This window comes from Denticeps clupeoides, chromosome 12, assembly GCF_900700375.1.
Source record: "Denticeps clupeoides chromosome 12, fDenClu1.1, whole genome shotgun sequence".
Taxonomy (NCBI): Eukaryota; Metazoa; Chordata; class Actinopteri; order Clupeiformes; family Denticipitidae; genus Denticeps; species Denticeps clupeoides.
Genome location: NC_041718.1, coordinates 19,153,006 through 19,171,943, shown reverse-complemented (window position 1 = coordinate 19,171,943; position 18,938 = coordinate 19,153,006). Strand labels below are relative to the sequence as shown.

The 18,938-nt window shown below is 46.0% G+C and overlaps 3 protein-coding genes across 4 annotated transcripts in view; 2 read left to right on the top strand and 1 right to left on the bottom strand.

The window, feature by feature from the left end:
* LOC114800634 (metabotropic glutamate receptor 4-like) overlaps positions 1-2,008 on the bottom strand; it is a 133,315-nt gene extending 131,307 nt beyond the window's left edge. Inside the window, exon 1 of one of the 2 annotated variants that reach the window (XM_028998273.1) lies at positions 1,573-2,008. The gene's annotated coding sequence lies outside the window, so the exon portion shown is untranslated. The remainder of the gene's footprint in view (positions 1-1,572) is intronic. The other variant, XM_028998274.1, reaches the window with a different exon arrangement.
* A 3,107-nt stretch (positions 2,009-5,115) lies between these two features.
* Positions 5,116-7,882, top strand: LOC114801050 (protein kish-B). The gene is made up of 3 exons (XM_028998999.1): positions 5,116-5,210; positions 5,291-5,422; positions 7,171-7,882. Exons 1-3 carry the CDS (start codon positions 5,201-5,203, stop codon positions 7,251-7,253), a joined length of 225 nt encoding a protein of 74 aa, XP_028854832.1. The 5' UTR covers positions 5,116-5,200; the 3' UTR covers positions 7,254-7,882.
* A 993-nt stretch (positions 7,883-8,875) lies between these two features.
* Positions 8,876-17,769, top strand: LOC114801049 (mitogen-activated protein kinase 14A). Its single transcript, XM_028998998.1, has 13 exons — positions 8,876-9,236; positions 12,129-12,258; positions 12,512-12,570; positions 13,284-13,395; positions 13,484-13,513; positions 13,597-13,644; positions 13,723-13,837; positions 13,930-14,001; positions 16,271-16,350; positions 16,668-16,746; positions 16,850-17,023; positions 17,088-17,340; positions 17,474-17,769. Exons 1-12 carry the CDS (start codon positions 9,118-9,120, stop codon positions 17,153-17,155), a joined length of 1,086 nt encoding a protein of 361 aa, XP_028854831.1. The 5' UTR covers positions 8,876-9,117; the 3' UTR covers positions 17,156-17,340; positions 17,474-17,769.
* Positions 17,770-18,938: the final 1,169 nt, after the last annotated feature.

Genomic DNA, 18,938 nt, shown 5'->3' with positions numbered 1-18,938 from the left:
TGGATAATTAGCTCGGCGATATGCGGCTTCTGATCCTCGTCTGGCAGCGCCATTCTCAGATGAATGCCACTACGCCCCGCCCGAGAGCCACAGATCCACGGCGCACGGTCGCGGTTTTATTACGTCCCAAAGTGCCGTTAACAAGAGAAGGGAATGAAAGGAACGATTCTGGACATTTCTGAGCCCCAAATAAACAATTGGCCTGAGTCAATAATAATGTCCATTTCATTGCACCTCTGTACATTTTACCCACAATCCCTTCACTGCTGCTTTGGTTAAGCTTTAAAAGAAACTTATTTTAGATTGATTTACAATAATATATGAGGTCACGTGTCTCAACCAGCGATGGCAAGAATGTAAAAGATGTTTTTATTTAAACCAAAATTGCACTTTTTTTGGCAGAAGTATGAGACGAAATGTGATTTTGAACCTGTGTTGAGACGCTGCGTCTGGACCTGTTAGAATCTCATATTGCTGGATCGTGTCACCCCGAATCGTGTTCCGCTAGTCTGAGTTTAACCCCTTCTGAAGCAACAATGTCCCTTTTCAGGGAAAGTGGCCAGAAGTGGTATTGCACTTTTTGTGGCAGAAGTAAGGGTACAAAATGAGAATGAAACGGAGTGTGATTTTAAAGTGAAGTGAATGTAATTGTGATACACAGCTGCACAGCACACGGTGCACACAGTGAAATGTGTCCTCTGCACTTAACCCATCACCCTGAGTAAGCAGTGGGCAGCCATGACAGGCGCCCAGGGAGCAGTGTGTGGGGACGGTGCTTTGCTCAGTGGCACCTTGGCGGATCGGGATTCGAACCGGCAACCTTCTGATTAATTGGGCCTCTTCCTTAACTGCTAGGCCACCACTGCCCCAAACCTATAGATGCTGCATCTGGACCTGTTAGTATCTCATATTGCTGGATCGTGTCACCCCGAATCGTGTTCCACAAGTCTGTGTTTAACCCCTTCTAAAGCCACAATGTCCCTTTTCAGGGACAGTGACCAGTGAAGCTCCACTCCGTCCTTTTGGTGGAATATGAACGACTCCAGCCGGTTCAGTGGGTCGATCGAAGGCCCGTGTGGGTATCAGGAGCAGGGGGGGGGGCAGGAGAAAGCCATTAATCAGCCGCCACCGGCGTGTGATGAATTTGATCAGAGCAGCAAAGTGCCTGTTAGCCGGACGGCCACTGCTGAGATGACAGATGGCCGTAACCGCGATTTGCCATCAATAAGGCATCCGGCACCGCCAACCAACGCGTCCCGCCGCCTGTCAGTAAGTGTTTGCCCTTTGACCCCCTGAGAAGTAGCCTGACCGGTGACGAAGCTTCCAAAAAGGAGCTTTTGGTTTAAATTGGGGGGGTGAGAGGTTGTAGGGGGTTACGGTGGGTGGGGCCTCCCCTTTTAAAGGTGGGTTAGATCAGGGTGGCGACATCTGCACACGGGCCTGGTCCAGAATGACAAAAGAGCCGAACCTCGGGCTTACATAAGCCCAACTGGGCCGGAGAGGGTGGATCGTCGGGGGTCCAACACGCCGCGGACGCGCAGACGCGGTGACGGCGGCCGTTCGTCTACTCACCGCTCCGTCAGGTGCGCGTCTCCGGGGACGAACTTTATTCCACAAACTCCGGCCCCCCGAATTAAAAAATAAAAATAAAAATCCCAGCGGACGGGACGGAGGGATCTGTTGCGCTCTGCGGAGGAGAAGTGGTCCCGACCGGCGGACGCGGGCTCCGGCGCAGAAATCCGACGCCCACGGAGCGCGTCCGGTGCGGGGCGCAGAGGAGCTCGCCGCGTCTCCGAAACCATGAAAACCTACCGGCGCCCCCCAGGAAAGAGTCTCCGGGATGGAACGCCAGGACGGGGTGGAGGGAAGAAGTCTTCACCGAAGTATCGACATCGTCCAGGGCGCAGGGAGGGATGGATGGAGGGAGGAGGGAGGGAGGGAGTGGATCGGGGTGGGTGGGAGGGAGGAGAGAGATGGAGACGTAGAACACACACACACACACACACACACACGCAGCCATTTAGAGATGGAGAGCAGAGCTGTCATAAATTGGATTAGTAATCAGATTATTTCTAGACGTCGATTCACTTCGGACGCGATCGTTCCGTGGTTTTGCGCAGTAAGAATCGTTCTTTTCTTTCTTTTTTTTTACGATTCCCGGAATGGCCGTGTGGATTTTTACACTTGTCTGTGCACAGACGATTCGTTTCATGTCCGGCGTGGGTCCCTGGAAAGGAGGACACGGCAGGCGTGGTGTCACAGCGCCCACCAGTGTCGCGATGGAGGAAGGGATCTGTTCAGGAAATTGCCAAAAAGGCCCCAACGTGCAGCGTGTCACAAGCTCTGATGGAAAAAAGAGGGGCAGGAGTGAGTCTGGATGGGTGCATTAGGCATTAAAGGTGCAGAATAGTCCAGGAGGGGTCAGGGTGGGCTTGGTGTGAAGAACAGAAGAAATTCTGCCTTTAAACAACAATGAAGTCTTTTCACCCACTGTGAGGCGGTGGTGGCCCTAGCGGTTAAGGAAGCGGCCCCATAATCAGAGGTTGACGGTTCGAATCCCACTGAGGTGCCACTGAGCAAAGCACCGTCCCCACACACTGCTCCTCGGGCGCCCGTCATGGCTGCCCACTGCTCACTCAGGGTGATGGGTTAAATGCAGAGGACAAATTTCACTGTGTGCACCGTGTGCTGTGCTGCTATGTATCACAAGTGACAATCACTTCACTTTCACTTTAATCTCTTAAACAGCTTTTGAAAAAAAATAATTTTATTCATATATGTTTTTAATAAAATATTGAAAACAATGGTTAAAAAGTGAAATTACCACTGGACGTTAGCTTTTTGTTTTTCCTCTCCCATGAACCTTTCTTTTGTCAGTCCAGTCCAATCTCCCAGCCTGGTCCCATTTTTAACATCTGATGACCTCTTTGAAGTCTCCTCCGTCTATCTCTCTCTCTATATATATATATATATATACACACACACACACACACACACACACACACACACACACACACTTCACCAGCAGTCATATGATTGTCATCTATGAAAGGTACTTTCAGGTCATTAGATCCAGCCAGGGGCTCTTTATCTCTCTGCTAGAATGTCCAGCATGACACCAGCCTTTGTCATTTTCCTGTATCTTCTGCACCAAATGTATGGTATTTGTCAGTAACTTGGCAGTTCTTTTGTAACCCTTCTGGACTGATGAGCTTCATCAGCTCTTCAGTTGGGGGTCTCTGATGTCTCTTCTTTTTTTTTTTTTTTAAGCTGATCCCTTTCTTGACAAGAATGCCTGGCAGTAATTTTCTTCTCATACAGTTCAGACATCTCGGAGGGTCCCGTCACTGACCACAGCCAAACAGAGACGCTCCCCTGGCACAAGGTCCACACCATTCACAAACCTGCCATGAGAGATCTGTATCTTCCTCCTCAATACTGAGCAATGGGACAGTGATTGATGGCCATTGTAGGTGAGGTAATGTCAAAGAAACGAATGCCCTGAAAAATAATATTTATGTCACCGAGAGAACACTGTGGTGAAAATGACGCCTCAGTGGCACTTTGGCAGTTGGGGATTTGAACCCGCAACCCTTTCTAACCCATCCACTTCCTACCCACCACCACTACTTTTTATACTATCCAATTAGTAAGCAATATTACCCTCACCCTATGAAGGCCACTCTTTTCTCCAGCCATGCACTGGCCTATTGACACACTGTTGCTATGGTAACTGTAACAGTTATCAAGTATATAAACTGTAAAACAATTTTCCCAGAATACTGTTTTATACTGTGTGGTGAGAAATGACAGTGAGCCCAAGGGATCGTGCGTTATAAAAATATATTCGATTTTTGGATTGTTTATTCATAAAACTTTTGGTTTTGGTGTAAAGTGAGACACAATTATAACAAATATCCTAATTTCCATTATTCAGGGATGTGTGAATAACATCAATCAGACCATGATAAACGAATAAACTAAGTGCCGTCAATGACCAACTTACAAGAAAATGAAGCGTCTTAAATGGGAACATAATACATTTTTCCTTTTTGCAGCTCCCCCTACTGACTGATTTGCAACACATTTTACAAACATGCTTTTTATTACTGCAGATTGAATATGCTTTGTTTAAATGAGTGACTTTTGGAAAGATTGTGTGTTTTAGCTGCTAACATAAAAGATGATTCTGGCAAGTTGGGCATCTCGCACACTAGCAGCATTATTTTTGTCCAGATTGGCATGGAATTCTATCTGCAATTTCTCACCCCAGGATGAATTAGGAAAGAAATCCATTTTAATTCTACTGTATTAAACTTTATTGCCTGAGGAGTGAGTGGAGGATCTGGCCTGATGCGGCAGAAAATAAGAAATAATCAGCACAAAATACAGCAAATGAATAAATACACTACAGGCCAATAGTTTGGACTCACCTTCTCATTCGATGTGTTTTCTTTATTTTCAAGACCATTTACATTGGTAGATTCTCACTGAAGGCATCAAAACTATGAATGAACACATGTGGAGTTATGTACTTAACAAAAAGTGGAGACCTGGCCTCCACAGTCACCGGACCTGAACCCAATCCAGATGGTAAAGGGGCCAACAAGTGCTAAACACCTCTGGGAACTCCTTCAAGACCATTTCAGGTGACGACCTCTTGAAGCTCATCGAGAGAATGGCAAGACCGGCAGTGGTGGCCTAGCGGTTAAGGAAGCGGGTCCGTAATCAGAAGGTTGCCGGTTTGGATCCCGATCCGCCAAGGTGCCACTGAGCAAAGCACCGTCCCCACACACTGCTCCCCGGGCGCCTGTCATGGCCGCCCACTGCTCACTCAGGGTGATGGGTTAAATGCAGAGGACAAATTTCACTGTGTGCACCATGTGCTGTGTATCACATGTGACAATCACTTCACTAAAAAACAAAAACAAAGCAGTAATCGGAGCAAAGGGTGGCTATTTTAAAGGATCTAGAATACAAAACATGTTTTCAGCTATTTTTTTGTTAATTACATAACTCCACACGCACATGATAAATCAGACTTCTGCTCCTGGCGCGGCGCATCGATGCTCTCTGTTATCTTCCCTCGTGGCTGTCCGGCCGTCTCTCGCCACTCGATTGCTCCGGACTGCGCCTCGGCCAGGAAGGAAGCGGCGTGGACGGTAAACAGAAGTGGGGACCGCGGCGCTACAGCGGCGACATGACGAACGGTGGGTATTCGTGTTGACGGGTACGTGAACGCGGCCGCCCCGAGTGTGAAGTAACCTGCTGCCCCCTTCCCCTCCCGCAGTTTACTCCTTCGACGGGATCCTGGTGTTCGGACTCCTCTTCATCTGCACATGCGCGTACCTGAAGAAGGTCCCCCGCCTCAACAGCTGGCTGCTGTCCGAGAAGAAGGGGGTCTGGGGCGTCTTCTACAAAGGTGGGCGTCGCCAGCTGAGCCGCGGCCTTCTTTTACATGTCCGATTCGGCGCTGTACGACCCACCCTGGGCTAAAGTTGTAGGCGGTGTTGGAACTGGGAAATAGTTCGGGAAGCGCGAAGCACACAGAGACACTAACGTGACAATGCTGATGTGTGGAGATGGTGGTAGAAGAACTTGGAGTCGGTCGCTCCGAGCTCCTACAAGCAAACGCCTCCATGTTGTATTGCGGCTCCGAGAAGATCAGGAGAACAGATCATGCCACGTTGCAGAAAGGTTCGGAGCAACCATTGCGCTGCGGGATCTAGTCGGCATGTAAGCAGTATATAAAGCAGTAAATAAATCTAAATATGAAAGTACAGCAGGTGAGTGGGCGTTATAAAGTAAGCAGAAGAAGTAGAATAAGAGCAGTGAACTTTATTTGTCCCTGAGGGGCAAATTAGAAGGCACAGTGGAGCAGCTCACGTATAACACTTGTTACAGCAGACACACCATATGGCACAGAATAAAAATTTATTGTACCATGAACAACCATAAATAACCATACATAAGTGATTCACCTTACTGCTCCTGTTAAAAAGTGTGTGAGGTGATCATTTGGGTGGATGTCCAGAGTTCAAAAAAAGGACTGCTTTAGGAACAGAGGGTGTGAGGGGTCTCTAATGGGCAGTGGTGGCCTAGCGGTTAAGGAAGCGGCCCCCGTAATCAGAAGGTTGCCAGTTTGAATCCCGATCCGTCAAGGTGCCACTGAGCAAAGCACCGTCCCCACACACTGCTCCCCAGGCGCCTGTCATGGCTGCCCACTGCTCACTTCACTGTGTGCACCGTGTGCTGTGCTGCTGTGTATCACAAGTGACAATCACTTCACTTCTTTTTTTTTTTTTTTTTTTTTTTTTTTTTTTTTTTTAGTACTTCTTCCATTTATATAACATAACATTATTTTATAACATTCCCAGCAATCAAATTTATTTGAGGGGTTTCATACGTTATTATGCTACGAAATAAACATATAAAGTGAAATCTGACAAATGACTGTATAATGGAGGACTTTTCAGGGATGTCATCAGTTTAATTTTGTGATTTTTTCTGGTAAATGAGACTTTCTGTGATTGTTTTTTTCTTCTTCACATTTGCACAGACAAATCAGAGTCATGAACATTTGACTTAGAGTAGTTGAAAATTCATGGAAATTCTTTTGTAAAAATGTGCTTATGGAATCTGGCCTGGAGACACGTATAAACACACATAAAACAGAGAACCCTGCTGGTGCATCCATGCAATGGACGTCAGAGCTCCTTCATTCACTGCATACACTGAGCCAGGATGCAACAGGAGCCTAAACGTGATCTAGAAACATGATCATTGCTTTTAACTGTGTAAGAAACTCTTTTGCTGGTCTATTTTAATCACATTGTAATGTATTTTAATTGCAGGACATTATGACACTGCGTTGCCTTTTAATTGTTCTCTATAAACATGGTGATTTGGTTCATTTAAATGAATAGTCATTATATGGTCATTGCTTCTTCCCATATGGTAATATTATCATAAGTAAACTCTGATAATGAGAATAACATTTACAGCATTTATTTACCAGACGTCCTTATCCAGAGCTCCTTACAGTCCGTAGTTACAGGGACGGTCCCCCCCTGGAGACACTCAGGGTTAACTGTCTTGCTCAGGGACACGATGTTAGTAAGTGGGATTTGAACCTGTGAATTAAACGTTGTCTGTATACTTGTCCCCCAGCTGCAGTTATTGGGACGCGGCTGCACGTTGCCGTGGCGCTCTCCTGCCTCTGCACGGCGTTCTACATCGTCTTCCTGAAGTGACGGGGCCCGGCGGCAGGTCGCGCACATGGACTCCGCAGACCGAGGCCCCTCAGTCTGGCTCCGCCAAACGCCGCCCCGCGCTGGCCGAAGTGTAAACTGGCTCCAGTCTCCCGTCCTCGAGTTCCCGACACACAATCTGTCCCCAAGCTTTTCTCTGGTGCAGGGAGAAACTCCATATCAAGAGTATCTTTTCTTTTTTCTTCTTATATGGGAAGATGTGTTGCTGTAAATTTGGAGAGATCGGAGGCTGGTGTTTGTCGTGACGAGGACTGTGTAAATAATGGCATTCCGGGTGGACATCCTCTCAATAAACGTCCCTTTTTATTGAATCCAAGCCTAGTCTGGTATCTCGATGGAATTTACACAATATAAAACTTGCATATTTTCATGCGGCAAAAAAAGAAACTGGCCAAGCTGGTTCATTGTAGTTTTTTTTTCCCCATATGTTTGCATATTGTCTAATTATTCACATTAGTCAGATGTCTGAATTACAATGTCTTTCTTTTTTCATGTCCTGAGTAACTGTTTTACTTTATACTTTTACTGTTTGACAATGAAGGTGCAAATACATGTTGGATCGAAATATTTGTACATAGTTGACAAATAAAATGTTTGTCTAAAGCCCTGAAGAGCATCATTTCCTTTAAGCCGTCCCCACAGTTTCCTGCATGGGGTGGGAGATGTTGTCCAACAGGGATGACAGCTTAGCCACCATTCTCCTGTCACTCACCACCTCCACTGGGTCCAGAGGGCATCCTAGAACAGAGCTGGCCTTCCGGATCAGCCTGTTCAGCCTCTTCCTGTCCCCAGCGGAGATGCTGCTGCCCCAGCAGACCACACCATGAAAGATGGCTGATGCCACTTCAGAGTCATACAGAGTCATATAAAAACGAAACCACATTATGTAGCTTCTGCACAACACTGCATCATAAACTGAGGCGGCAGTGAGTGAGATGCGTGCGGAGCAAGCCATCGCATGAATGTGCGTAGAAATATGAATGTAATAAATAGCTGCATTGTGTTGCACTTCTATTTTGATAATTGGTGGCCCAACAACAACAGGTGATTCATAAATGGACTTGTTTGACCGGATTTGCATCACGCCGGTTGACGCCTCCATAACAATTCGCACCGTTAGCCCGGTCCACTGGGTCAGTTTTCGACCTGGCACCTGGATGCGAGGCTGGGACAAGGCTCCATCTGTCCCTGTGGCGGCCGGAGAACAGAAGAGACCGGGCAGCCGGCACGGACCGGGCAGCCGGCACGGACCGTGCACCGGCCCGCCGAAGCCTGTGTGTTTGATTAACAATTACATTTACGGCATTTATCAGACGCCCTTATCCAGAGCGACTTACAATCAGTAGTGACTGGGACAGTCCCCCAGAGACACTCAGGGTTAAGTGTCTTGCTCAGGGACAAGATGGTAGTGAGCGGGGTTTGAACCTGGGTCTACTGGTTCATAGGTGAGTGTGTTACCCACTAGACTCCTACCAGGAAAAAAGAAACCCATATTGTTGAACAACGTGAAGTTGTTGATTTTCCATCGTGATCTGGCGCTTGTTGTTGTTGTTGTTGTTGTGTGAGTGGTGGTGGGCGGGGCTATCGGGCCGCTGATCTCGGATCTCGCGAGATGTTGGCCAACGCTCCCCGCGTCCCTCGTCAGAGGAAATCCGCGGCGCTGCGTTGTTCGCGTTCCTCGCCCGTTCCGCTGTTCGTCTCCCCCCCGCCGCGCAGTCGGAACCGCCGCTGAGCCGCAGCCGCCGCGCCGCGCCGCGTGTTCTCGACCTCGACTCCGCTCTCCAGCGCCGAGCGCCCAGCGGAACCGGACCCCGGCGGAGAATCTCCTCGGGGCGCCTCGGGAGGAATGTCCCAGACGGAGAGACCCACATTCTACCGGCAGGAGCTGAACAAGACCGTGTGGGAGGTCCCGGACCGGTACCAGAACCTGTCGCCCGTCGGCTCGGGCGCGTATGGATCCGTGTGGTAAGGACCGCCGGTGGTCGGCGCGGCTCTACAGGCCCGCGGGCTGCAGCGCGGCCTGCAGCGGACTCTGTTCAGTCCGGCTCCCCTGCAGAAGCGCGTCACGCATCAATAATGCGCTTTAATACACGTGCATTATTATTATTATTTTAATATTAGTAGTAGTTTTGTTTTAGTTTTAGTAGTAGTACACGTGCATTGTTGTTGTTATTATTATAATTTTAATATTAGTAGTAGTTTTCTTTTAGTAGTAGTAGTAATAATACACGTGCATTATTATTATTTTAATATCAGTAGTAGTATTTCTGTTTTAGTAGTAGTACACATGCATTATTATTATTATTATTTTTATATTAGTAGTATTTTGGTTTTAGTTTTAGAAGTAGTACACATGCATTGTTATTATTATTATTATTATTATTTTAATATTAGTAGTAGTATTTAAATAGTAGTAGTAGTAGTAAATGCGCTAAAAGTCCTCTGCAGAGTCAGAAATAATAAAAAAAAATGAATCACCCAGGGTGAGGTCATGGTGACTCATAATCCCTGGATGATGTCCTCTTCTACCCTTCGTAGTCTCGGTCGGCCTTCAGGTTTGTGGTTGCATTGGAATGTAGTAATGCAGTCTTTTAATTTTTTTTTATTTAAAGTTAAAACTTTTTTTTTTTTTTTTTTTTGTGAAGGCCAACATGCAGGCCGACGCCGAGCTCCCTGCAGCAAAGTGTCGTGTTTTGCATTCTTACCTTTTTAAGACACCCACCTGGGTGCATTTTTTTTTTGTCAGCGTTGAGGGGAATTCGGTGCCGTGGAGTTAAAACCAGGCTTTTATTGGCCATTATTGCACAACGCGCCCGATCCCACTTTATGGGTGGTTCACTGGCTCCTTCTTAATTCTGGTGATGCATCAGAGTTTAACACTTAAAACATGTGGCTGTGAAATTGTGTATCTTGTGCTATATAATTTGATATGTACATGTAAATGTAACTATTTTTGAAAGGGTATCATGTCAATAGCAAAAGCAAGTTGTTTGGTAAACTTTTTAAACATTTCAAAGTAGCCGTGAACATAGTGCAATTATTGTGCAATTCTGCAATTATTAAAAAAATGATCAGCTATCATCTGAACATCGCTCCCATAGAGTTTATGACTTCAGTGAAGTTAGCAGTGAGCTCTGTATTCCACAGACATTTATAGAACTGTGGAATTACACCACACACACACACACATACACAAATACATATGGGGCAGTGGTGGCCTAGTGGTTAAGGAAGAGACCCCGTAATCAGAAGGTTGAATCTCGATCCGCCAAGGTGCCACTGAGGTGCCACTGAGCAAAGCATCGTCCCCACACACTGCAAATTTTACTATTTGCACCGTGTGCTGTGCTGCTGAACAATCACTTGACTTTTCACTTTATACACGTGTTCTCTGTGCTCTCGTGCTCTCGTGCTCTAAGTAGGCATGGTATTTCTGTGGCCGGCCGGTATAATCAAAATCAAGTAGGGCTGAAACGATTATTCGAATAACTCGAATGATTCGATTACAAAAAATGTTCGAGGAAAATCCTTTGCCTCGAGCCTTCGTTTTAATTCGGAGCTACGCAGTGCGGAGCTGCGCAGCACCGGAATCATTGTTCTACACGGACTGTTTTAACTGAAGCGCATTTTTAAGGAAGCGCAAGATTTAAGGAGGCGCGCTTTATTTTGAGCTCCATGGCAATGGCGGAAAATGAAGATACTGGTGCGCGTAAAAGGCATAAAATGTCTAAAGTGTGGGACCAGTGTATACAACGTAGTGCTGTGTATACACCGTAAAACGGACTTGGCCTACCATAAAAGTACTTTGTCAATGCTACAGCACCTTAACCGAACAAATCCTCACGTTACCGCACTTCTCCGAGCGGACTCGGAGCTTCTACAAGGTATCGTATTTTTATGATTGCTAACTAACATTAGCGCTTCTTAGAACGTACATTATTGTAATTATTTGTGTTATGAGTCGATAGTGACGAAGCATGATAAGTAGCAAGAGAGCACGTACACACACACTGATAGGTTACATCTCAAAACACGCCTTCCCCATACATAAGGTAGTAATAGTAAATGCAACAGATGGACAAATCTACATTCATTAGCATATAGATTTACTTTTGGGTGAGTTTATAGCATTTGTTGTACATCACAGCGGCGCAGGCTTGCACATGCATTGCACATGCATTGCACACACATGCACTAAGACAAATTCTCTCTCTCTCTATTTTGCACATTGCACAAATACAAACATTCCACCTACCTAAGTCATCTAGATTCACTGGAAAATGAACTGTATTGTTTAAATTGGATTACTAGTAATGCTTGAATTGTTTATTTATATTTTCTTTTTACTATTTTGTACCTTTTTTACTTTTTATTTTTCGTTATTCTCAGATGGGTTATAGCAGGGGGTACACCTCTAGTTTTATTTATTAAAATAAAACTAAGGACAAATAGGCTACCCTATGTTTGTGAATTTCATAGTTTTTTCCATGCACACCATGTACATTCAGAGAAAGATGGATTTAAATGGGCTTAATTCTAGAGCCAGTAACCCAAAGGTTTTAATCTTTGGTCTAATAAAAGTGTTTTTTTGTGAAGAGTAACAGCCAATTGCTTGCTCATTTTAAGAGGATTTTCATGTTGCATAACACACTATTGATAGAGTTGTTTAAAAACTCAAAAGTATGACTTATCCGATTAATCGATTAAAAATCGACAGAATACTCGATTCCAAATATATTTGATAGTTGCAGCCCTAAAATCAAGTTTATATCTCATACCGTTTATACCGCACAGTACTAGTTCCGCCCGTTTCGGTTTCACGTGGACCCAGACGCTGAAGCCCGTTGTGCTCCACAGCTCGGCCTACGACACGAGGTCAGGCCTGAAGGTTGCGGTGAAGAAGCTGTCCAGGCCGTTCCAGTCCATCATCCATGCTAAGCGCACGTACCGAGAACTGCGGCTCCTGAAACACATGAAGCACGAGAATGTAAGTTTGGTTCGTGCTTCTCCACCTGCTGGCTGCCTGACGTTAACGTTCTCCCGGGGTTTCTCTGATGGATGTGGTGTGACGATTAATGTTAATTATTAAAAACCACGATTTGTCTTGGCTTGATGGGCTGGGGTTCCCACCGTCGGCCATCAGAATATCATGGTCAGAACCGACTGAATAAGTCATGAACGAGACGGAAATGGGAAACGTCACACGACCTCGCCTCATTGTCTCGATGGCTGTGTTTCAGGTGATTGGTCTGCTGGACGTTTTCACGCCCGCCACAAGCCTGGAGGAGTTCAGCGACGTGTGAGTAGGACCCCGCCGGGGTTCTGTTTCAGCTGATGTTTACCTGCGTGAGGCTCTATTTGCAGGCTTCGTTGGGTCCCGCCATGTGTTTTCAGAGCTTAGCTGTAAGGATTGTGGCTTGGGTTGGTCTCTCTCTCACACACACACACACACACACCCACGTTCAGCTGAATTCAGTGATGAGTCGGGGTGCGGTGTGTGTGACTGCTTATTTACATCCTCTGGGTTTTATCAAAAAAACAGATCCAACGATATAAGGGGATGATTTTGAGCAGCAGCTCAGATGTTCGGACCTGGAATTTGTCCCCTTATGACCTCCCGTTTCTCATGCTTTTCCCGCCCAGAGAATTTCATACCCCTCCCCTAGAACATTATCTCCACCGACCGTCATGGCCTCCAAACAGTGATTGGATGTAAAAATTAGCACACATGTATTTATTTATTTATTTATTTATTTAGTTCTGTCACGCGACACTCTGAAGAACCAGAGGGTTCATTTTATTTTTTCTGCAAAAACGCTTTTTACCCCAGTTAATTACCAGTGTGTCCCTAAAATCGACCCTCAACCCTGAATTTAAAGCATCGTTGTCCTGGTGCTCTTAATACCTTGCTGCTGCCCTGCTGGTGGGTAGACCATCATTACCCAGCATGCATCTGTCTTGACTTGTCTGGGGTTATAATTTTGGTCATTTTGACCCGTGGCCGTCCTGCAGGTACCTGGTGACTCATTTGATGGGCGCCGACCTCAACAACATTGTCAAGTGCCAGAAGCTGACGGACGACCACGTCCAGTTCCTCATTTACCAGATCCTTCGGGGGTTAAAGGTCAGACCTTCATTAGCCGCGATGCTTCATTTATCTTCGTCGATTCAGCTGTTTGGTAACATGTCTCTTGTCCGCTTTTTTCTTGCAGTACATCCACTCAGCGGACATCATCCACAGGGTACGTGGTTGTTTTGACCGGTGCGGATGTTTCCCGCTGTAGAAGGTAAAAAAATTTTTATTTTTTTTTCTTGCGCCCCGCAGGACCTGAAGCCCAGTAACCTGGCGGTGAACGAGGACTGCGAGCTGAAGGTGAGCGGCGGCGGTGGCCTGCCTGGTCGCGAAATGGCTGGCGGGAGGTGACCGTAACCTGTCTCCTGTCCGACTCAGATTCTGGACTTTGGCCTGGCGCGCCACACCGACGATGAGATGACCGGCTACGTCGCCACGCGCTGGTACCGCGCCCCGGAGATCATGCTCAACTGGATGCACTACAACATGACCGGTAGAGATGATTGGCGGCGGCCTGGGGCGTGCCCAACTTCTGCTGCAAATCTTTTTAATGGATTTCTTTTTTCTTTTCTTTTTTGGCTCCAGTGGACATCTGGTCTGTGGGCTGCATCATGGCCGAGTTGCTGACTGGACGGACTCTGTTTCCCGGCACTGACCGTATCCTTAACTCCGCAATTCAGTACTGATACCCACTAAAAAAGGATCAACAATTTAGTTTTTGTGCCAGGAGTGGCCCAGCGGTAAGGAAACGGACCCGCAATCGGAAGGTTGCAGGTTTGATTCCCGAGTTGCCACGGTTCCACTGAGGTCCCCTTGATCAGGGCACCATCCCCACACACTGCTCCCTGGGCGCCTTTCATTTACATATTTACATTTATGGCATTTGGCAGGTGCGCTCATCCAGAGCGACTTACAACATGCTTCCATGTTTTCATGCTTCCATGTTACCATGGATGAAGTGATCAGTTCTATACAGAAGTCAGACAATAAGAAGGTTACAAGTTCATCTAAATATTCTCTAAAGAGGAAGGTCTTGATATGCCGTGTGAAGGTGCTCAGTGACTGAGCTGGAAGTTCATTCCACCACCGAGGGGCCAAGACGGAGAAGAGTCTAGATGAGCATCTTCCTTTTACCTTCAGAGATGGAGGGACCAGGCGAGCAGTACTGGAGGCTCGGAGTATACGAGGTGCAGTGCGAGGTGTAATAAGGGCTGTGAGGTAGGATGGTGCTACTCCATGTCTGGCTTTGTAGGCCAGCATCAGTATTTTGAACCTGAACCTGAACCTGCAGCTTCTGGGAGCCAGTGGAGGGAACGTAGCAGAGGGGCGGTGTGCGAGAACTTGGGAAGGTTGAAGATCAGTCGTGCTGCTGCATTTTGTATTAGTTTTAGAGGTTGGATGGTACATAGAGGTAGACCAGCTAGAAGGGAGTTACAGTAATCGTGAGACCAGTATCTGGGTGCCCTGTGTTGACAGATAAGGACAGACTTGTCTTATATTATAGAGAAGGAATCTACCGGAGTGGGAAAGATTGCTGATGTGAGTCGAGAAGGAGAGTTGGTTGTCTATTGTTACTCCAAGGTTGCGGGCTGTTGTAGGAGGAGAGCGCTGTGAGGTAAATCCAGGTAAATGTCAGTTGGACATGCAGAGATTTTGGAAGCAGCATGTAGATCAGAGGGAGGAAAAGAGAATGTGAGTTGTGTGTCATCGGAATAGCAGTGGTAGGATAATCCATCTAAGGAAATGACCTCACCAAGTGATCTCGTGTAGAGGGAGAATAGGAGAGAACCTAGTACTGAGCCTTGAGGGACACCAGTGGAGACTCTACGTGAGGCAAAGGTCGATCCTTTCCAAGTCTCTTGGTAAGATCACTCATCAAGCAAACCACTGCCATGCTGAGCCCTGAATTCCAAGCCTGTTCAAGATAGACAAGAGAGTCTATCCTTTCATGGCTGCTCACTTAAATGGTTAAATCCAGAGGACACATTTCATTTTGTCACTGTGTGCTGTCCTGAAGTGTTTCCACAATGAATCCCTTCACTTCCACTTTTGGCTCTGCACAATAAAAGGGAGAAAGTTTAAGGAACGAGTCAGGAATGACCCACTTTCAGGGCAGAGCGAGCATGGAGTAGATCTCAGAGACGGGTTGGTAATAATTAGTCCAAAGAATTGTCTATGAAGATACAGTTATAGTTGGTATTAAACAATAATATTTGTAATAACAATAACAGTATGAACAATAGCGTAATACTATAATACCATTTTGATCGCCAATAGTAACATAAAATGACAATTTTGAGGTTAACAGTGCAAATTTTGAACTAAGGTATGGCAAATATTTTAACATCGCTTTATTTACTGCTATTGCCCGCTAGCTGTTATTGTGATTTATCGAAATTAATAGTTAAATGGCTAACATTACTTTTTTTGTACATGTTCCACTAGTGTGTTGTGCTGTGTTCTGTACTGAAGTGAAGTAATTGTCACATGTGATACACAGCAGCACAGCAAATGGTGCACACAGTGAAATTTGTCCTCTGCATTTAACCCATCACCCTGAGTGAGCAGTGGACACCATGACAGGTCACCCGGGGAGCAGTGTGTGGGGACCTTGGCGGATCGGGATTTGAACCGGCAACCTTCTGATTATGGGGCCGCTTCCTTAACCGCTAGGCCACCACTGCCCCTGTAGATGATGGAGCCATGTGAAGACACTGACGATAATAATGATACTGATGCAAATGAAATTACATTTTTTTCTGTCCCTTCTACACCATTTTTGGATGTCCCCTCTCCACCTCCTGAACGTTTTCATCCGCACTAATTTCACAGTTCCACAGCATGCGGCCAGGATTTACACCGAACTCCACCTAGTAAGAGTTTAGGTGGAGGAAGAGTTTAACATCCCTTGACTCGAGCGCCTAAGATATAAACCAGCTTCAACAGATCATGCGTCTAACGGGAACCCCGCCAGCCTCCTTAGTGAGCAGGATGCCGAGTCATGAGGTGAGCAAACCTATGGCATCAAAAAAAAAAAATATATATATATATATATATATATATATATATATATATATATATATATATATATATATATATATATATATATATATATATATATATATATTTTTTTTTCTGTTGCTAATAAAGTTTCAGGATGAACAGCAGGACTAATGCCCTGTCAATGTGAGAGCTTTTACCCATCATGCTTTGGGCTGCTTGTAAAATCTTCTTCACCCAGTCACCTTTTAATAAATATTTGTTTGTTTGTTTGTTTGTTTGTTTGTTTTTATTTGTTTGTTTGTTTGTTTGTTTTAACTCAGGCCAGAAACTACATCAACTCCCTCCCCCACATGCCCAAGAGGAACTTCACCGATGTCTTCATCGGTGCAAACCCGTTAGGTAATGCAGCTATACTGCATTCTTCTACATTCTACATTTTAATTCATTGCTTGCAACAGTGTGTGTGTGTGTGTGTGTGTGTGTGTGTCTTCCTTCCACTCAGCTGTTGACCTGTTGGAGAAGATGCTGGTTCTGGACACAGACAAGCGCATCACCGCGGCCGAGGCGCTGGCGCACTCGTACTTCGCTCAGTACCACGACCCGGACGACGAGCCGGAGGCCGAACCGTACGACCAGAGCTTCGAGAGCCGCGAACTGGAGATCGAAGAGTGGAAAAGTGAGTTCGAAATGAAATGTCCCAACAGCCCAGTGCAGTCTGTAAATTTGGACTCGCGTTGCAGGATTGACCCACGAGGAGGTGCAGAGTTTCGTTCCGATGCCGTTTGACGGGGAGGAGATGGAGTCGTGAGGCGGCTGCGTGTGACCCACGCCGAACTCGACGATGCAATACAGAAACTGACCAATCAGAAAACCGGATACCCAAGTGCCTGCTGGTCTTTCCTCAGCTGATTGGATGAAAGACAATGAGAAAGACAACGCGCTCCGATTCCGGCTTTGACCCCAGAACCCAACGGAGCTGCTGGCTGAAATTGTGTACAGTGTTGGATTTATGTCTGTGGCTTAGTCTTTTTTTTTTTTTTTTTTGTTAAATAAGAATATACATACATATACATGAACTGTGTTCCACTTAAAAAATGCTGTTGTAAATATGAAATCATGTCTTCAGGTTGGTTGTTGAATGTGAACTTCACCCACGTGTGTGGACCTGACGTGCTGGACTGAAGAATCGATGAGCGCGGGTGTCGGGGTGGTGGGGACAAAGCGGAGAATCCAGGCCTGCAGGGGAACGTTGTGACTGAACTCGGAACTTTCTTACACGCGCCCGCTGTCTTCTGCCGGTGTTCTGCCTGTCTGTGTTACATTTTCATTCTTTAAAGCAATATTTATGTTACAGTGGCTGGTGCAACAAAATATCAATTCCAACCCTCTTTTTTTTTTTATGGATTTGTTGTAAAAATGACAGACCACCATTTTACTTTTTTTTTTTTTTTTTTTTTTTCCTTCTAATCTGTCAGTTTCTGTTAAACATCCTGTAAATACCTCTAAATAAATAAAAGCTGATTATTTTTAGTGTTGGTCTTTAATCACCTTGCTTAGGATGAAGCGGCAATGGAAATTGAGGAAATTGTGGACTCTGGGTGGGTGCGGGGACATTGATTGAGCGGAGGGGCCCGGAGTTCTGCACTTCAGCGAATGACGGATATATTCCAGCAGGTGGAGCCAGAACTGAGAGACGGCGAGCGTTTGGACGTCTGTTTAGCAATGGTCCCATAGAGATGGCAGAATGACCCCTGAGGAGCCATGAACTTCAATGGAGCAGAAGACACCCCCCCCCCCCCCCCCCCCCCCCCCCCCCCCCCAAAAAAAAAAAAGAGCAATGAGCATGAATTTGAGCATGAGCATGAATGATATCTAGCAGTGAATAAAAAGATTGTATTCATGGTTAGGGGGTCCTACCATTTGCAGGTCCACTCTAGGGGGTCCCTCTCTGTATCACTCCTTCCCAACGTTTCTTCCTTTCTTTCTTTTTTTCTCTCTCCTAGAGTTTTTTTTTTTGTGTGGAGTTTTTCCATTGTGTGCAGAAGGGTCAAGTGTGGGGGGTGTCAACTGTAGGGCCTGTCAAAGCCCATTGAGACGTACTGTATGGCTATATAAGAAATAAATGTTGTTGTTGTTGTCCTAGTGAACCAGAACTGATTACTTCATCGATGGTAACATGGAAGCACGTTGTAAGTAATGCCAAATGCATTAAATGTAAATGTAAATATAAAAATGCTGACTACACTAAATGAAGCCCAGGTTGGTGATATTTTGTTCAGCTGTGGTCCCGTCCCGCTATTGGATCCAGGGGCAGGATTTCACCAGGAAGAAGAAAGACGTCCACTCCCATCATAATGAGCAGGGGAATGCAAAGACGTTACAGGAATAAGTCAAGAGATGAATCAGAGGCCAAAGCAGAAATCAGATTTTTCTCCTTTTGTTTTTCTCGTGTACATGAGTGTTGAGTTTCTTTTAGTTTCTTGTCTGCGTGTTTGTCTCAGTCTTTGTCTCCCTCTGCTGAGCTGCAGCCCTGAGATTCCTCCGTCCTACTCTTCCTCCCCCTCCTTCTCTGGTTTCTTCTCTCTGCCTCC

What these genes read in the sequence shown, in the direction of transcription:
- LOC114801050 (XM_028998999.1), top strand. An exon ending in CTGGGGCGTCTTCTACAAAG is followed by an intron (nt 5,423 to 7,170) that starts GTGGGCGTCGCC and finishes CTTGTCCCCCAG; the next exon opens with CTGCAGTTATTGGGACGCGG.
- LOC114801049 (XM_028998998.1), top strand. Translation starts at nt 9,118, where the DNA reads ATGTCCCAGACGGAGAGACCCACATTCTACCGGCAGGAGCTGAACAAG. An exon ending in CAGCGGACATCATCCACAGG is followed by an intron (nt 13,514 to 13,596) that starts GTACGTGGTTGT and finishes TGCGCCCCGCAG; the next exon opens with GACCTGAAGCCCAGTAACCT. An exon ending in GGAGATCGAAGAGTGGAAAA is followed by an intron (nt 17,024 to 17,087) that starts GTGAGTTCGAAA and finishes CTCGCGTTGCAG; the next exon opens with GATTGACCCACGAGGAGGTG.